The sequence below is a fragment of the Gracilinanus agilis genome, chromosome 5 (assembly GCF_016433145.1).
Source record: "Gracilinanus agilis isolate LMUSP501 chromosome 5, AgileGrace, whole genome shotgun sequence".
NCBI lineage: Eukaryota > Metazoa > Chordata > Mammalia > Didelphimorphia > Didelphidae > Gracilinanus > Gracilinanus agilis.
Window position 1 is genome coordinate 238,010,821 of NC_058134.1, and position 17,400 is coordinate 238,028,220.

The window sequence follows — 17,400 nt, forward strand, 5'->3', positions numbered from 1 at the left end:
TGAAAAACAGTCATCACAATGAGGAGAGAAAACGAGTCCAGAAACGGCCAATCTCCCTGCCAAGTGGAAAGCCATGGCAGCCAAGGGCAATACCTGGTCAGAGTACAAGGATGTCTGAAAAACACGGCAGAGGAGGAGGATGAAAGGTTGCTCACTTGAGAGTCAAAATGAATTATGGGTAAAACAAGTCTACAGAGAGTTTGACATGAGCTCTGAACAAAGCAAATTATCCTGACGGTGTCTTATCTCCAGATGAAACCGAGAGGAAGGACGATCACCAAAGATGAAATGGAATCAATGCAACAGGGTTGGGGTGTTTTGGAGTTTTTAAGTAGGGATTTGCTCTCCCAAGCCTAACAGTGGAACTATAGTGCTAGAATTTTACTACCTCTCTAGCCAATAAGGATGCAAGTCAAAATGATTCTTTTTTTTTTTAAAACCTTACCTTCCATCTTGGAATCAATACTAAGTACTGGTTCCAAGACAGAAGAGTTGTAAGGGCTAGGCAATGGGAGTTATGTGCCTTGTCCAAGGTCATACAGTTAGGAAGTATCTGAGGTCACATTTGAACTCAAGACCTTTCACTGAGTCATCTTGCTGTCCTCAAAATAGTTGTTAATAAGATGAAGTGACTAGAGCTGACTTGATACAGAAAAAATGCAATCATTCTGAGAGCACATAGCCAGTATATGTCTGAGGCCAGATTTGAACTCAGGAAGAGGAGTCTTTGGGAAAAAGTGATGCCGTTTTGAAGGCACCCAAGGAATCAATCCTCAGGAAAATTCGAAAAGAGAAAGATCTCTAAAGAATAAAAAAGATATAATATTCTGCTTTTAATAACCACCAAAAGGAGGCTGAAAGGCATTGGCAAATATGGGATCACATGCCCACTTTCTCATCTCCTAAAAATCTCAATTTTCCATTGATGATGGCGATGCTTCTACTTTAATATGATACCCACTACTTAATCAAGCCTCTAGAACTCTATATGTCAGGCTCCAGAGATCTGGGCTCTGGTTGAAATATTTATTGGCATGTCACTTAATTCATTTCCACAAGTTTCTTCATCTGTCAAATAGGCATAATAATACTTGCCTTGCCTACCTCTCAGTCTTGTAAGAAAAGCTCTTTATAAGCCTTAAAGCACTAAATAAAGAGAAGCAATGATTACTATTTTTTTAAACCCTTACCTTCCTTATTGGTGCTAAGGTAGAAAAAAGGTATGAGCTAGGCAATGGGGGTTAAGTGACTTGCCTAGGGTCACATAGCTAGGAAGTGTCTGAGGTCAGATTTGAACCCAGGACCTCCCAACTCCAGGCATATCCACTATGCTCCCCAGCTGCCCCCATCATATGCATATCAGTGCATCACAAAGGAGAGAACACTGTCTCTGGAGTCATAATACCTTGGTTCAAATGCTATTTCTAAAATCTGCTACCTATATGATGTTGGACCAATCCCATCACCTCTCTTGGCCTTGGATTTCTCATCTATAAAATGAAAAAGTGAAATAGATGGCTTCTGAAGTCCCCTCCAGCCTTAGGTCTATGATCCTATGATTACTAATAGAATGCTTTCTAATAAAAAGAGTTTTATGGGTTTCATTCCTGCTCACAGAAAGGCTAGTAATGAATATCACAAATTCTTCCTAAATTACTACTGGATTGGCCTGGTACAAAGAACTCAAGATGTTAAAGCTGTGATAAGGCAGCATATTTGTTGGGTGGAGAAAATGGAAACTCGACCAGCATTGTCCAGTAGAATACATCTGCCAGATGGGCAGTATATGTAGCACAAGCAGGCTATAAGTGAAGATTCCCGGAATAATCTGGTATTTCTTGGGCTTATGTCATTTTTTTCCTTCTAAGTTACATCAGCTGTTGGGAAACATTTAATGGCCTGATTATGGATATCTCCTAAGAGTCACTGAAAACCAATCTCATGCTGGTCTTCTAGACTAGTTCAAAGGCTATAAAAACACCAGATTTACAAATGCCAGCAGAGTTGAAGGTGTTAAGAAGACTGCTGCCAAATCCCCATTCCATGTTCATTGCCCAAGGACTCTGACAAATAGATTTTCACTTGTTGTGTATCTTGGTAACCTGAAATCCAATTCTGAATCCCTCTGATCAAATTAGAAAGCCATCCCAGAATGAGACAATCTGCTGAGCCTCCAAAATGTTAGTGGGATTAAGGAGCATACCATATTATATCAAACAGAGTTAGCTAAAGAATTTCTTGTTTTTGCTTTGAAAAATAAAAAGATGGAAAACTCTTATTTTTGCATAAAAAAACTATAGGATTACAGATTTCTGAAATTTCCACCATCAAAAAAAATAGCATTGGGGGTTCAGTTAGGTAGCACAATGGATAGAGAGCCAGGCTTGAAGTTGGGAGGACTTGGGTTCAAATCAGGTCTCAGATACTTCTTAGCTGTGTGACCCTGGGCAAGTCGCTTAACCCCATTTTGCTTTGTCCTTGTCCTCTGTCTTAGAGTTGATACTAAATAACTCAGATCAAGTTGTTGGCCAGCTCAGGGAAGTGGGGGAAACAATTTGAATCATATAACTTCAGAAAACTTATGTGGAAATTTGTTATAATATGTAATTGGTAAAATTTTTTAATTTTAAAAATTAAATTAAAAATATATGTATTTTTAAGAATTGCTACCATGACAGAAGGTAGGGGTTAAAAAAAATTTTTAATAGCACTAAACTGAAATATGCAATCCAGGAATGAAAGTTAAGTTTTATCTAAAGGAAGGTTCTTTTGTTCTGCAATATATTATTATTCTTTTGTTTTCCCAGATCCTGGTGGTACCATGTAAAGAACACTCAACTTGGGTCCTGTTGCTAACACTTGATCACCTGTTTGAGTATGGCAAATGACTTGATGGGGATGATGGAGACTGATAAAACCTCAAATCTCTAGAGTGCTTTAAGGTTTGCAAAGAACTTTACAAATATTATCTCATTTGATCCTGACAGCAACCCTGGGAAGCAGGTGCTATTATTATATCCATTTTCCAGATAGGGAAACTGAGGTAGAAGACGGGTAGTGACTTATTCAGGATCACATTATTGGGGAGAAATGCAGATTGGAGAGGAATGGAAATGAAAATATGGAGTCAGGGGACCTGAGTTCGAATTCTGGTACTTAGTTAAAAGGAGTGTTTGACATTCTGAAGCACAACTGGGGTTTCTGCTTAAAAAGGGCACATAACCTCTGACCCAGACACCCTGCCACTAAGCATATGCCCCATTGGGTCACGATCAGAAAGCTTAGGTACATGCAGCATCTTCGTGGAAGCACTCTTCTGTGGCAGCAAGAACCAGAAAGCATGTCGTTCTCAGAAACTGTGGAGCATGAACACGATGGGACGTTTCTGCACCAACAGGGGGTGAATGTTAACAACTGGGAGCAGCCTGGGAAGGCTGGGATGAATCGATGTGGAATGAAATGAGCAGGACCAGAAAAACCATATACACGGTTACTAGAATAATGGAAATGGGGGGAAACGAAACACAGGAATGTGCCGAGCTTAGCACAAAAGGAAAGCTGAGACAACATGCGTCCTGCCCCTCTTCACAGAGATGGGAGCTTATGGTTAGAGAGGACCACACGAACCGTAGACACAAGTGATGGGGAAGACGGGGTGATCTGCGGGGCCGAGAGCACTGAGGCTGGAGTATCAAGGGAGGGCAGCGAATCGTGTCAGGCCTGGAGTCAGGAAGTCTTATCTTCTTGAGTTCAAATCTGGTCTCAGACACATTCTAGCTGTGGGACCCGGGCCAGTCACGCAATCCTCTGCCTCAGTTTCCTCATCTGTCAAATGTGCTGGAAGAGGAAATGGCAAACCGTTCCAATATCTTTACCAAGAAAATTCCAAATGGGGTCATGAAGAATGTGTCATGACTGAAAAGACTAAATAACAGCAACACACACACACACACACACACACAAACACACACACACACACACACACACACACAAATTGAGTCCATCCCAAGGAAATAATATTTTATGGAGATAATTAAGGTCAAGAGTTTGGCAAATATTAGGACTTGCCAATAAGAACAGGATCTAGTCAATTCTGGCAACAAAAGATCGTCTCCTGGGGGCATTTTAAATACAATCTTTGGTTATTTTTAGACTCTGAACCTAGATACAGCCCATACACCACACAAAATAATAATAGACCCAAACTGGAAAACATTGAAAAACTGAATAAATGCTATCTCCAAATAAGGCCTCTGAACTAGCTCGGAACTTATGATGGAAAAAAAATTCTGAAATTTAAATGTCAGAGGAATAACAAACCAAAATCCCAACTTTCTTGTCCTAATAAAAGAGCTAGGGTTCATTCTAGGAGAGAATCTACTGGATCAAAAAGAAAACACATGACTGGCCAAGAAGCCCTTCCAAAAAGAGATCACCACATCTGGACAGTTGAATGATCTCAGAATCACAGGGCCATAGATGGAGAATGGGAAGAGTCCAACCTCTCCATTTTACATGTAAAGAAATTGTGGCCCAGACTGTTAAGTGCCTTACTTGAGGTCACACAGCTCACTGAAGAGCTGGGCTAAGATTCAAACTTGGCTCTTCAGCATACGAAGCCTGTGTTCTTTCTACCGGAGAGAATAAAGATGGGGCTGGACAAATATATATAAAAGGGCATGGCATCTTCCAATTATCTGGACCCTCAGAGCCCAAACATTCTTTTAACATATAAATAAACTATCTTAGGGGGCAGCAAGTGGCTCAGTGGAGTGAGAGTCAGGCCTAGAGATGGGAGGTCCTAAGTACAAATCTGGTCTCAGATACTTCCTAGCTGTGTGACCCTGAGCAAGTCACTTAATTAGTCCAATTGCCTAGTCCTTACCACTCTTCTGCTTTGGAAGCAACACTTAGTGTCAATTCCAAGACAGAAGGTAAGGGTTTAAAAAATAAAATAAAATAAAATAAAATAAAATAAAATAAAATGTAAAATAAAATGTAAAATAAAATAAAATGTAAAATAAAATAAACGATCTTAAAATCTTGTAATGGCAGTTTTTTAAGTAGGAGCCATCAAAGTCCTAGGAAATAACCTCTAGCCCCTTACAAGACAGAAGGCAGCTAACCATCTTTGCTCCAAAAATGATTTCCTGCTTTCCAATTAATCAAGGCCCCATGGAAAAGCATGTGATGCACCTCTGTTTAGAAAGGTGATGGACAATGAGTGCTGACTGAAGTGTCTTTTTTTAGATAGGAACAATGTGAAATTTTATTTTGCTTGACTAAACATGTTGGTAATGGAGGATACATCTTTATATATAATGTACATATGTGGAATATATATATTCATATATTAGAAAACATATTCCAAATATATAATTATAATATTTAGAATGTATTCATATATTAGACTATATTCCAAATATATTATATGGCATATATTTTTTATATATTTTATACATTAGAACATATATTCCAAATATATAATTTGTCTACATAGAGAGAATATATTTATATATTAGAATTTATATTCCAAATAAATATGTATGTATGTTCCAAAGAGGAAAAAAATTCTTTGAGTCCCAACTATCCCCAAGAAAGCAGGCTCCTGAAGATGGCAAAGCCCTGCCCTTAGAACTCAGAGTAGTGTGGTCTCTAAGATCACAATTTTCCATCAAATGGTTTATTTGTAAAAGATCATCTTCCATTTTCAGGTCTGAACAAGAAGTCTCTGCTCTCCCAACTAGTCATTTCTTCCATTCTTCCCCCTCAAAAAAAAAAAATAAATAAATACTAACACTTATGAGCAGCTGTAAATTGTCCCAAGCCGTGCTGGATGAAACCAATTTCTTGCCATGGAAACGTATCAAGTGCGTATATGTACACACGCAGCCGCCTTTCTATAGAATGCTACTTTCTGTGGCAATACTACCAAGACGGGTCAAGTTAATCAATAGCCAGTCTTCCTTTGGGGCTGCCTACTATCTCCACTGACCACTCTGAAAAATCAACAGCCCTTGGCAAAAACATTCCTTTTTGAAACGTATAAGAGGACAGCAGGAATGCCTCCCTCCTCATCTAGCTTGTCTCTGTTTGTTTGCTCCATGCCTTTTTTCCCTTCTCACCCAGTTGGCTTGACTCCACTGGTTAGCCAAAATGGCTTCTCTTTTTCCCCGGTCCTTTGGGCAGAATGAGAACACAAGATGGCCCCATTTTCATACAAGCTGTCTGTAAACATAATCTAACTACCTATATTTTTAAAACAGCCATTATTTCTCTGGTTGACTCTGAACCCCTAACATAGTATCATCTATACCAGTGATTTCCAAAGTGGGCGCCACCGCCCCCTGGTGGGTGCTGCAGTGATCCAGGGGAGCAGTGATGGCCACAGGTACATTTATCTTTCCTATTAATTGCTATTAAAATTTTTTTTAAAATTAATTTCCAGGGAACTAAGTAATATTTTTTTCTGGAAAGGGGGCAGTAGGCCAAAAAAGTTTGGGAACCACTGATCTATGCTTTCAAAAGAAAGTTGTGGGCATCTGGGTAGGTCTAGAGATGGGAGCCAGGCCTAGAGATGGGAGGTCCTAGGTTCAAATCCGGCCTCAGACACTTCCCAGCTGTGTGACCCCGGGCAAGTAACTTGCCCCCCATTGCCTACCCTTACCACTCTTCCACCAAGGAGCCAATACACAGAAGTTAAGGGGAAAGAAAGAAAGAAAGAAAGAAAGAAAGAAAGAAAGAAAGAAAGAAAGAAAGAAAGAAAGAAAGAAAGAAAGAAAGAAAGAAAGAAAGAAGGATGCTATTTCTTGCTTTATGTGAATATGCATGATACAAATTCAACTTTAGGTAAGGAATTCTAAAAGCAATCTGCATTCCAAAAAATCTGTTACCTTTCCTGTAAGGTACTACCCTCTCTCTGCCCTACTCCTCGGCTCAGCGCTCTGTAGCCTCCCCCACCAAAACCAAAAGATCCCTTCTGTGGACATACAAGGGAGAGAAATCACTTGAGAAGCATTCCCAAGGGATGGGTGGAGCCCCTTTTCCTCTGTCTCTTATAGACCCCAGAAAGGGAGCTCTCCGTGAGGCCAGCAGGCACCCCGGGCCTCAGAGTACCCATCATTAGGAAATAAGTGGGATGCGAGGGAACGGAAGAACTGGACCGCTTTCCTCCCACGAGGCCGCGGCGCTGTGACGGGTACTCCCTTCTAACGGATGTCCGAATGCCGTCACTCATCGTGAGCTCGTAAAATCCATCGCGGGCTCCCTGGTCACTCCTATATGCTTTCTTACAAGGGAAGACTTATTTGAGGTAGAGGTGGGGAAGTGCAGAGAAGGAGATGCCTGGCAATGGCAGTGATGAGAGAAAAAGGCTTCAGTAAAGCACATGCAAAGTTGTAGACATAGACTTAAGAACTGTGAGAGCCGCATTTGGAGACATCTCCATCCCATTCGTGCCCAAGCTGTACTAGAGCTTTCTGAGCTCATCTGGGTCTGGTCAGCCAGGCAGGACCCCCGGGGCACTGAGCCTGACATAGGGAGGGCATTTTGGTCCTTTTCAAGGACAAAGGGCAATCACTAATGCATACATGCATGTAAGTCCGTCTATATGAAAAGCAAATGTAGAAATAAATGTAAAATATTTTCTGATTTCCTCTTTGTGAGACAATCCAGATCTCTGTTCCTCCCTCTTGGGAGACTGTGCGAATGATGGCAGGATGACAACAGGGCGAGCACCCACAAGCAGCTAAGCAGAACTAAGGCTAATTTGGGACAGACAACCTTTACAAACAAATGATGCCAACCTTAAAAATACTTGTGGTTTTCCATGAGTCTCCAGAACAAGAAACAGCTGTGGTTACCCATGGGCAGCTGGAGGGGCTTTCCTCCCTCACAGATTTGACCCCCGATAAGCCTTTGCTAGCCAGGAGTCCTGAAACCACCCACATGAAGCCACCTAATAATCTAGGTTTCCAACCTCCATCTCCAGATGCTCCGAGCCATCAAAACACCACCTGCCTTCGCAACGAGAGCAAGCCTTCCCCTCGGCTTGCCAAATTCTCGAGGAAAGAAACTCAAAAACAATTCTCTAGCTTCATTTCCGGCCAGACTCTCAGCACTCCCTAATTCCCGCTTCTCTCCCCAGAATATTCTCAAGCCATATGGTCCTTCGGCCCTCCTTGCTTCTTTATCACTCTCAGGCTCCCCCAGCCTTCCGTCTCCAGCTGCTCAATGGAAACGGTTTTGAGCCTACCTGTACTTGGCGGCTCTTGGACGGCTTCCTCTCGTGATTTCTCCAGCTTCTCCCTCACCCAGGGAAATTCCTGCAGGGAATCGAGGAAGGTGTCAAAGGCTTTGGGTCCTCGTGTAGGTAAAATATCCAGCAGCATCATGGTCTTCCTGAGACCTGTGGACTGGGCTCTGATTTCCTGAACATGGTTTTCTGTCAAGATCCCTTCCTGGTAGAGATATTGAAGAATGAGTCCATCCACAAGAACTTCTGACCCCAGTTCCAGCCGAAGGGAGCGGAGAACCTGCTTATCTCTGGCCTCCATCTTGCCTGAGAAGGAAAGAAACCACAAGGACTCAGAAAGACCAGTTCTTACAATCTCTCAACAGCCAGAACATCTCATTATGTGTAATCGGCTACATCAGATCAAATTCACACACTATGGAGGACGTGACTTCTCTGAGTTTGCGCTTCTCATACAACAGGAATTCCAGCTCATTCTACCTTCATTTTGACTTCTTATTTCCTTGTCCGTTAAAAGGATACATAAGGAAATAAAACAAAATGTTAAATAGCAAGTTTATATAGCAAGTTAAGGTTTGCGAAGTGCTTTACAACTTTTATCTCATGTGGTCCTCATGATGACTCTGGGAGAGTGGCGCTATTATTATTATCCTCGTTTTGCAGATGGGGAAACTAAGGCAGGCAGAGGTGATGTGACTAGCCAAGGATCACACAGCTTGTGATCTCCAAGGCAGGATTGAACTCAGATCTTCCTGACTCCAAGATACCTTCATACAAAGAAGAAACTTGGAGTGTCCTTATTTTCAAAAATAACACATTCTACTGGCAGGAAAGAATAGAACATCAATCAAAAAGCATTTATTAGGTGATTACTCTGGGGAAGCTGTGGAAATAGCCTCTAGCCATAAGAATTGCCATTTTACTAATTGGGGATGGGGATATATAACAGAAAAACATATGCCAGATTAAAAAAAAATACAAAATACAGACAACAAAAGGCAGAGGGGAATAAAAGAAGATGAGGATCAAGAAAGACTTCCTGGAGGAAATTCCTGGCTCTTGAGCCTCTGAGGAAGCAAGCATCCCTATAAAAAACACAGATGGCATTTTGGATGTATAGAGAGAGAGAACTTGGGAAGCTACATGGTGCAATGCATAGAATTCCAGGTCTAGAGAAAGGAAAACATTTATTCCAGCCTCAGACACTTACTAGCTGTGTGACTCTGGGCATCACCCTGTTTGCCTCAGTTTCCTCATCTGTAAAATGATCTGAAGATGAAAATAGCAATGTCTTTGTCAAGAAAACCCCAAATGGAATCAGGAAGAGTAGACCACTACTGAAACAACTGAACAACAGAGAACCTGCTCAATTAATAAAGAAAAAAGGAAGTCAAGAATTCCAAGATGAGGTGGGGAGGCGGGGAAGGTAAAAGAATGGGATGGAGGTGGGGGAAAGAAGCATTATGGTAAAGTGACTGCAATGCTGGATTCAGAGTTGGGCCAGGATTGGATTTGAATCCCACCTTCCTGCCTAGATGTCACTTGTCCTCAGTTTTCTCAACTGTAAAAATGGGAATAACATAGTGGGATGCCTAAAGCACTAAAGATACTTAAGAACTTTATCAATATTAGGGCAACAAAAAGGAGTACACATGGAAAGAATGAAGGGAGCAAGCCTAACAGGAGATGCTCACATTCCAACCCCAGCCTCCCCCCACCAACACACAAAAATCAAGGGATATGAAAGATGAACACATAGGAAGAAGGGAAAAGGTAGGATAGAAAGGAGTAAACTATCTCTCATGAAGAGGTTCATAAGAGTCAATACAGTGGAGAAGATTGGTGGGGGAGGCAGCAGGCAATTTTTTTTTAAACCCCTACCTTTCGTCTTAGAATCAATACCATGTATTGGTTCTAAGGCAGAAGAGTGGTAAAGGCTAGGCAATGGGGGTCAAGTGACTTGCCCAGGGTGACACAGCTAGGAAGTGTCTGAGGTCATATTTGAACCCAGGACTTCTTGTACTCTGGGCCTGGTTCTCAATCCACTGACCCACCCAGCTGCCACCCAACTGCCACTCACAACAGGCAATTTTTGAACCTTACTCTCATTAGAATTAGCACAAAGTGGGAATAATACCCATAGTCAGCTAGAGAAACCTACCGTGTCGTATAGGGAAGTAGGTGGGAAGGGGGAATGAGAGAATGGGGATATGGACAAAAAGAAGGGTGTATTGGGGGAGTGGTAGTCAGAAGCAAAACATCTGTGAACAGGGAAATGCTGAGAGGCATGGGAGAAGGTTAAATGGGGAAAATAAGATAGATAGAAACACAATTAATAATCCTAACTGTGAATATGAATGGCATGAATTCATCCAAAAAATGGAAAAGGATAGCAAAATGGATTAAAAACCAGAATCTTACTGTATGCTGTCTCCAGGAAACATATTCAAAGCAGGAAGACACACACAGAGCAAATGTAAAGGGCTAAAGCAGAATCTACTATGCTTCAACCAAAATTAAAATTTAAAAATCAAGAGCAACAATCATCATTTCAGACAAAGCAAAAGTAAAAATTGATCTAAACAAAGAGGTAAGGAAGAAAATTTATAAAAGGCAACATAAACAATGAAACAATATCAGTACTAAACATATATGCACCAAATGGCATAGCATCCAAGTTCGTAAAGGGGAAGTTACAGGAGGAAATAGCAAACCATCAATAGAGGGGGAAGGGAGGAGAGAGGGCCATAATAATCCCCTCCAACCAAAAAGTTCAACCAAAAAACAAATAAGTAAGAAGTTAAGGAAGTAAATAGAACTTCAGGAAAATTCAATATGATAGATTTCTAGAGAAAAATGAATGGGAATAGAAAGAAATACATCTTTTTCTTCATCAGTACCTAGAACCTTCATAAAAGCTGACCATATAATTGGGCATAAAAACCTCACAACCAAATACAGAAAAGCAGTAATATTAAATACATCCTTTTCAGACCATAATGCAATAAAAATTATATTCAACAAAGGGCAGTAGAAAGAACTAAAAATTAATTGGAAACTAGATAATCTTATCCTAAAGAATGAATGGATCAAAGAATAAATCAGAGAAACAATCAACAATTTCATTAAATAAAATGACAATGAGGACACAACAAACCAAAATTTATCAGCCAAGGCAGTACATTAATGAAATAAAGAAAGAACAGGCCAATGAATTGGGCATGCAACTTTAAAAAAAAGGGGGGGGGGGAGGGGGAATGCAATCCCCAATTAAAGACCAAGTTGAAAATCCTGAAACTCAAGGGAGAGATGAATAAAACTGAAAGTAAGAAAACCATTGAACTAATAAATAAGACAAGGAGCTGGCTTTCTGGAAAAATAAATAAATAAAATAGATAAACAATTAGTTAATTAGATTTCAAAAAAGAAAGAAGAAAACCAAATTATCAGTATCAAAAATGAAAAAGTTGAAGTCACAGGCAATGCAAAAGAAATTAAAGCAATTATTAGAAGTTATTTTACCCAATGATGTACAATACATCTGACAATCTAAGTCAGGGGTTGGCAACATATGGCTCTCAAGCCATATCTGGCTCTTTTGAGGGCCAGATATGGTTCTTTCTGCAGGAGCCATAAAGTCAATTTTTTTTCAGGCGCTGTTACAGGAGCGGCACTGTGAGCACTGTATGGCTCTCAAGGAATTACATTTTTAAAAATGTGGCGTATATGGCTCTCATGGCCAAAAAGGTTGCCAACCCCTGATCTAAGTGAAATAGATGAATATTTACAAAAATATAAATTGCCAAGATTAACAAAAGAGGAAACAGAATACTTAAATAACACTATCACAGAAAAAGAAATTGAACAAATTATCAAAGAATTCCTTAAGAAAGAGACTCCAAGACCAGATGGATCAACAAGGGAATTCTACCAAACATTCAAGGAACAATTGACTCCAATACTACATAAACAATTTAGAAAAATCTGAGAAGGAATTCTTCCAAATTCCTTTTAGAACACAAATATGGTACTGATACCTAAACTAGGAAAAGCTAAAACAGAGAAAGCAAACTATAGCCTATATTCTCTAATGAATATTGATACAAAAAGAAATTTAAATAAAATACTAGCAAGGATATTATAGCATCGTACACCATGACCAGGTGGATTTTATATCTTGAATGCAAGAATGGTTGAATATTGGGAAAACTATCAGCATAATTGACCATATCAATAACAATGTTAAGAGAAAACATGTGATTATCTCAACAAGTGCAGAAAAAGCTTTTGACAAAATACATCTATTTCCTATTTTAAAAAATTTAGAAAACATTGGAATTAAATGGAACTTTCCTTAAAGTGATAAATGGCATCTATCTAAAACCATCAGCAAGCATTATCCATAATGGGGATAAACCAGAACCCTTCCCAATAAGATCAGGTGTGAAGCAAGGATGGCCATGATTACAGCTACTATGTAATATTGTACTAGAAATTCTAGCAGTAGCAATAAAAGAAAGAAGAAGTAAGGAATTAGAATAGACGATGAGGAAACAAAGTTAGTTATCACTCTTTGCAGATGATATGATGGAGAACTCCAGAGAGATACAATTAACAGCTTTAGCAAAGTTCCAGGATGCAAAATAAATCTATATAAATCATTAACATTTCTGTTTACCACTACAAGGTTCAACAGCAAGAAACAGAAAAGGAAATTATATTTAAAATAACTGTAAACAATAAAATACCTGGGGGTATACCTACCAAAGCAAACCCAGTAACTATATGAACATGATTACAAAGCCTTTTTTACACAAAGTCAGACCTAAATAATTGGAAAAAACAAAAACCTTCACTGCTCATGGATAGGCCAAGCCAAGTAAATAAAAATGATAATCCTACCTCAATCAATTTACTTATTCAGTGCCATATCAATCAAATTACCTAAAAAATACTTCTTGGAGCTAGGAAAAAATAACAAAATTCATCTGGAAGAACAGGTTAAAAATATTAAAAAAAAACAAGCTGGAAGGAGAGCTAGCCATACCAGATCTCAAACTATATTATAAAACAGTAATCATCAAAATGATTTGGTACTGGCTAAGAAATACCTAGTTGCCTCTGAATTAGTAGACTATTTATGATGAGTTAAATGAATTAATGAGTTCTGATGAATTAAACAGTTCATGGTTCTGGGCCTTGTGTTTAAATACTTTCAGAAACCTGTGATTTCATTGGTGCAACATGTCCCTCTCTCTGCCCAAACAGATGGCATTACCTCTGATGACTCTGATGGTCTTTGAGAGTTCCTTTCTATGGAATTTTTCTTTTAATGTCCCTCTTAGGACTAGGGATTCTTAATTATTTTCATGTGATAGACCCCACTGGTGGACCCTTTCTCAGAAGATTGCTTTTAAAGGCATAGGAAACATATTATATTGAAATGTAGTTATCTTTCTTTCTTTCTCCTTACCTTCTGTCTTAGAATCAATATTATGTATTGATATCAAGGCAGAAGAACTGTAAAGATTAGGCAGTGGGAGTTAAGTGACTTGTCCAGGATCACACTAGGAAGTATCTGAGATCACATTTGAACCCAGGACTTTCTATCTCCAGATCTGTTTCTCAATCCACTGAGCCAGCCAGTTGTCCCCATCTATTTTCTATTAAGCCAGACATGAAAGAATTCACAAAAATATGTACAACAATGCTATTCTTCCTACTAAATTTTCTTTGTTTCACACTAAATATTCCTTAATATAATAATAGGTATTTTCAGGAAAAAATAGATTATGTTAACATATAATGGGTTTATGATTATTTTAATAATAATTTTCAAAATGTATCCATTTTAATTTATAATATAATAAATATCAATAGATTGAATCCAAATAAATAAAAGTTGGGGAGGGGAGCATTGTGAGACCCCAAACTTTGAGAACTTCTACTGGAGAAGGGGACACTTAGCTGAGGCCAGAAGAAAGCCTGGAATTCCAAGGGGAGGTTTGAGGGGGAAGGACATTCTAAGCACTAGGGGCAGCCAGTGCCAAGGGATGGAGACAAGACTTGGAGTTAAAGTAAAATTTAAGGAGCAATTTAAATGAGAGAAATGAGAGGCTCTGAAGAAAGAGAAGGCACTGAGACTGGGTGCCCCCTGTACATTACAAGAAGGGAAATAGAGGCTTTAAGGTTGGTTCTATTGCATCCCTCTTTGAGCCAGGTAATGGATATTTAGAATTTGAAGGGCCCTTATCTTGTCCAATGCTGGTTTTACAAAAGAAGAAACAGGGACAGACAGAGGAAGTGAGTTATCCAAAGTCACACCGGGACAAAGTAACAAAAGCAGAATTCTTGAGAGGTACATGTTCAGGCTTGGGAAAAGAGAACTCTTGAGATTCCATTTATTTTTTCTACCACTACTTTGAAACCTGGTCATGGACCATATGAACCACCATATTGTTTAAGGCAGGGTGGTAGAGTAGAAAGAGTCCTGGATCCAGAATCAGAGAATCAGAGTTCAAATCTTGCCTGTGCTTCTTGCTATCTGGGTGTTATGGGGAAAATCACTAACTCTCTGAGTCTCAGTTTTCTCATTAGTGAAATGGGCTATAGACTCCATATATATACGCCTATAAATGTCCTTAGGGTAACTAAGTGCCCAGGCTGGAGTCATGAAGACTTGAGTTCAAATCCAGCCTTAGATGCTTACTAACCAGATGACCCTGGGCAAGTCCCCTAAGCCTATTTGCCTCAGTTTCCTCATCTATAAAATGAGTTGGAGAAGGAAATGGTGAACCCATCCAGTATCTCTGCCAAGAAAACCCCAGATGGAGTCACCAGGAGTTAGATGCGACTGAAACAACTGAACGACAACAAATGAAAGTTCTTAACTAAAGAATAATTAAAAGAGGCATCTTCTGAAAGCCGTGAAAGGGAAGGAACCTTCCTGTTGCTTTGCCCACCCCAGCCTTTGTAAAGATATTTTTCTTACACTGGCCAGATAGAAAGCCATTACCTCCAGAAAGAACATCATAGAGCAAATCTGGAGCTCAAGGGGGCCCAAGCCATCACCTACTCTGACTCCCTCATTTTTATAGTGGAGGAAGCTAGACTGCAAAGGTCCCAGGAAGAAAGAAATAGGCATTTATTAAGCACCTACAACATACTAGGGGCTTTACTAATATTCCCTCATTTGATCTCACAACCACCCTGGGAGGTAGGTGCTGCTATTATTATATAACCCCATTTGACAGATGAGCAAACTGAGTTAGGCAGGGGCAAAGTGACTCGCCCAGGGTCACACAGCTGGTAAGGGTCAGACTGGACCTAAACTCAGGTCTTCCTGACTCCACGTGGGGAGGCTCTATTCAATATGCCACCTGGCTGCTATAAGGCAGCAGAGATTACTTGAAAGGGAATTTAGAAGCTATTAAATCCCGACCTTACAGATAGGGAAAGTGAGGTCCCAGCAAGGGAACTCACTTAGTCAAGATCACAGAGAGTAATCTGGCAGAACAAGAATTCAAACTCAGAATCCTTGAATTCCAAATCCAGCACTTTCTACCATACCACAATTACACACACAGCAAGTCACGGGTAGAGATGAGGTCTGGGGAAGCAAAGAAGTCAAGTGACCACCCCAAGGTCACACTATAGATTGGGGGCAGAGCGAAGCCTGCAGACTAGAAAGCTCAAGTAACCACCCTGAGGTCATACAGCAGGTGGAGGGCAGATGAAGTCTGCGAACTAAAAATCAATGCAAGTGACCACTCCGAGGTCACACAACAGATCCAAAGCCATCGGAGCTTCAGTTCTCCAGCTACTAAAATGATACTAAAAGAAAGGACCCCAATAGGGAGGGGGCGCCCCGCCGCGAAGGTCCTTGACGTCACAGACAGGCTGCCATAAAAGATGGATACACAGTTTCTTATTTCCTGTTACTTACAGCCACCAAGCCCTCAGAAAGCAAGCCGCCTGAGTCCGGGGTTCTGGGGCAACCTGTCATTCATCCGCCATCTTTGTTAGAGGCAAGCGATCCGAACAGGAAGTGCGAGCGTCCATCTTTGTTAGGGGCCAGCGCAGGAAGTCAGGGCAGGCGCCATCTTTTCTGCTGGCACTTAGCGTCACTGAGGGCACGGCCGCCATGTTTGCTGTGGGCAACGGCCAGTGCTGCCCCTGGTAACTGAAATCAATCAGGGAATCCGCCTGCCCTTGGGCTCCCGGTGAAGCCGGGCTTCTTCACCTTCTCTGAGCCGTGGGACTCACCCCTTTGGCAGTGTCTCGTGAAGCCTGTGGGCTCCTTCCTCAGAACAGTGTTTATAAATGCATAATATAAAACACATAGGATGACAGTGGAAACCGATGATATTGAAATTCAATTATATTACATGCTATATGTTATACATATTACATACTATATCCATGTTGCCATATCATATTATATATATTATTATATCAGATATATATTGTATATCCATATGATTCTATAATACTATATATCTATAGTCATGATATGTTACATAGAATAAATTCTACCCAAATTATTATGTTAATAAGTCAATATCCATATTGGGATAGCAAAGTGGCACAGCAGATAAGAGTTCTGAGTCTGGACTCTGGAAGACCTGAGTTCAAATCCGGTCTCAGACATATACTAGCTGTGTGACCCTGGGCAAGTCACTTCCCCCAGTTTGCCTCAGTTTTCTGACCTGTAAATTCAGCTGAGAAAGGAAATGGCAAACCGCTCCAGTATCTTTGCCAAGAAAACCCCAAATGGGGCCACAAAGAGTCAGACACAACTCCAATTGAACAACAATATCAATGTTATTATGACTTGACTTTTTCAGTCATCCAGGCATGTTTGACTCTTCCTGACCATGTAGGACCATACTTTCCATGCAGGTTTTCTTGGCAAAGATGCTAGAGAGGTTTGCCATTTCTTCTTTCAACATGTTCCCATTTTCAAGTGAAGAAGTAAGGCAAATAGAAGTTAAGTCACACAGGTAGGATGTATCTGAGGCTATATTTGAACTCGAATCTTCCAGAATCCAGACCTTATGTTCTATCCACTGCACCACCTAGCTGCCCCTTATATTTTAATATATGTATAAGTATGGATATGGGTATATATTAAACAAGTTCAGAGA

General features: G+C 40.2%; 1 protein-coding gene across 4 annotated transcripts in view; it reads right to left on the reverse strand.

Annotated features, from left to right (window-relative positions):
• CRADD (CASP2 and RIPK1 domain containing adaptor with death domain) overlaps nt 1–8,555 on the reverse strand; it is a 246,985-nt gene extending 238,430 nt beyond the window's left edge. The window contains exons 1-2 of one of the 4 annotated variants that reach the window (XM_044677418.1): nt 8,255–8,555; nt 5,561–5,768 (exon numbers count right to left, since the gene is read on the reverse strand). In XM_044677418.1, the coding sequence (XP_044533353.1) occupies nt 5,698–5,768; nt 8,255–8,555 (372 nt within the window). In that variant the 3' untranslated portion in view covers nt 5,561–5,697. Of the gene's footprint in view, nt 1–5,560; nt 5,769–7,269; nt 7,345–8,254 lie in introns of those variants that run through there. The other 3 variants (XM_044677419.1, XM_044677417.1, XM_044677416.1) reach the window with 3 other exon arrangements.
• Between the last annotated feature and the right edge of the window lie 8,845 nt (nt 8,556–17,400).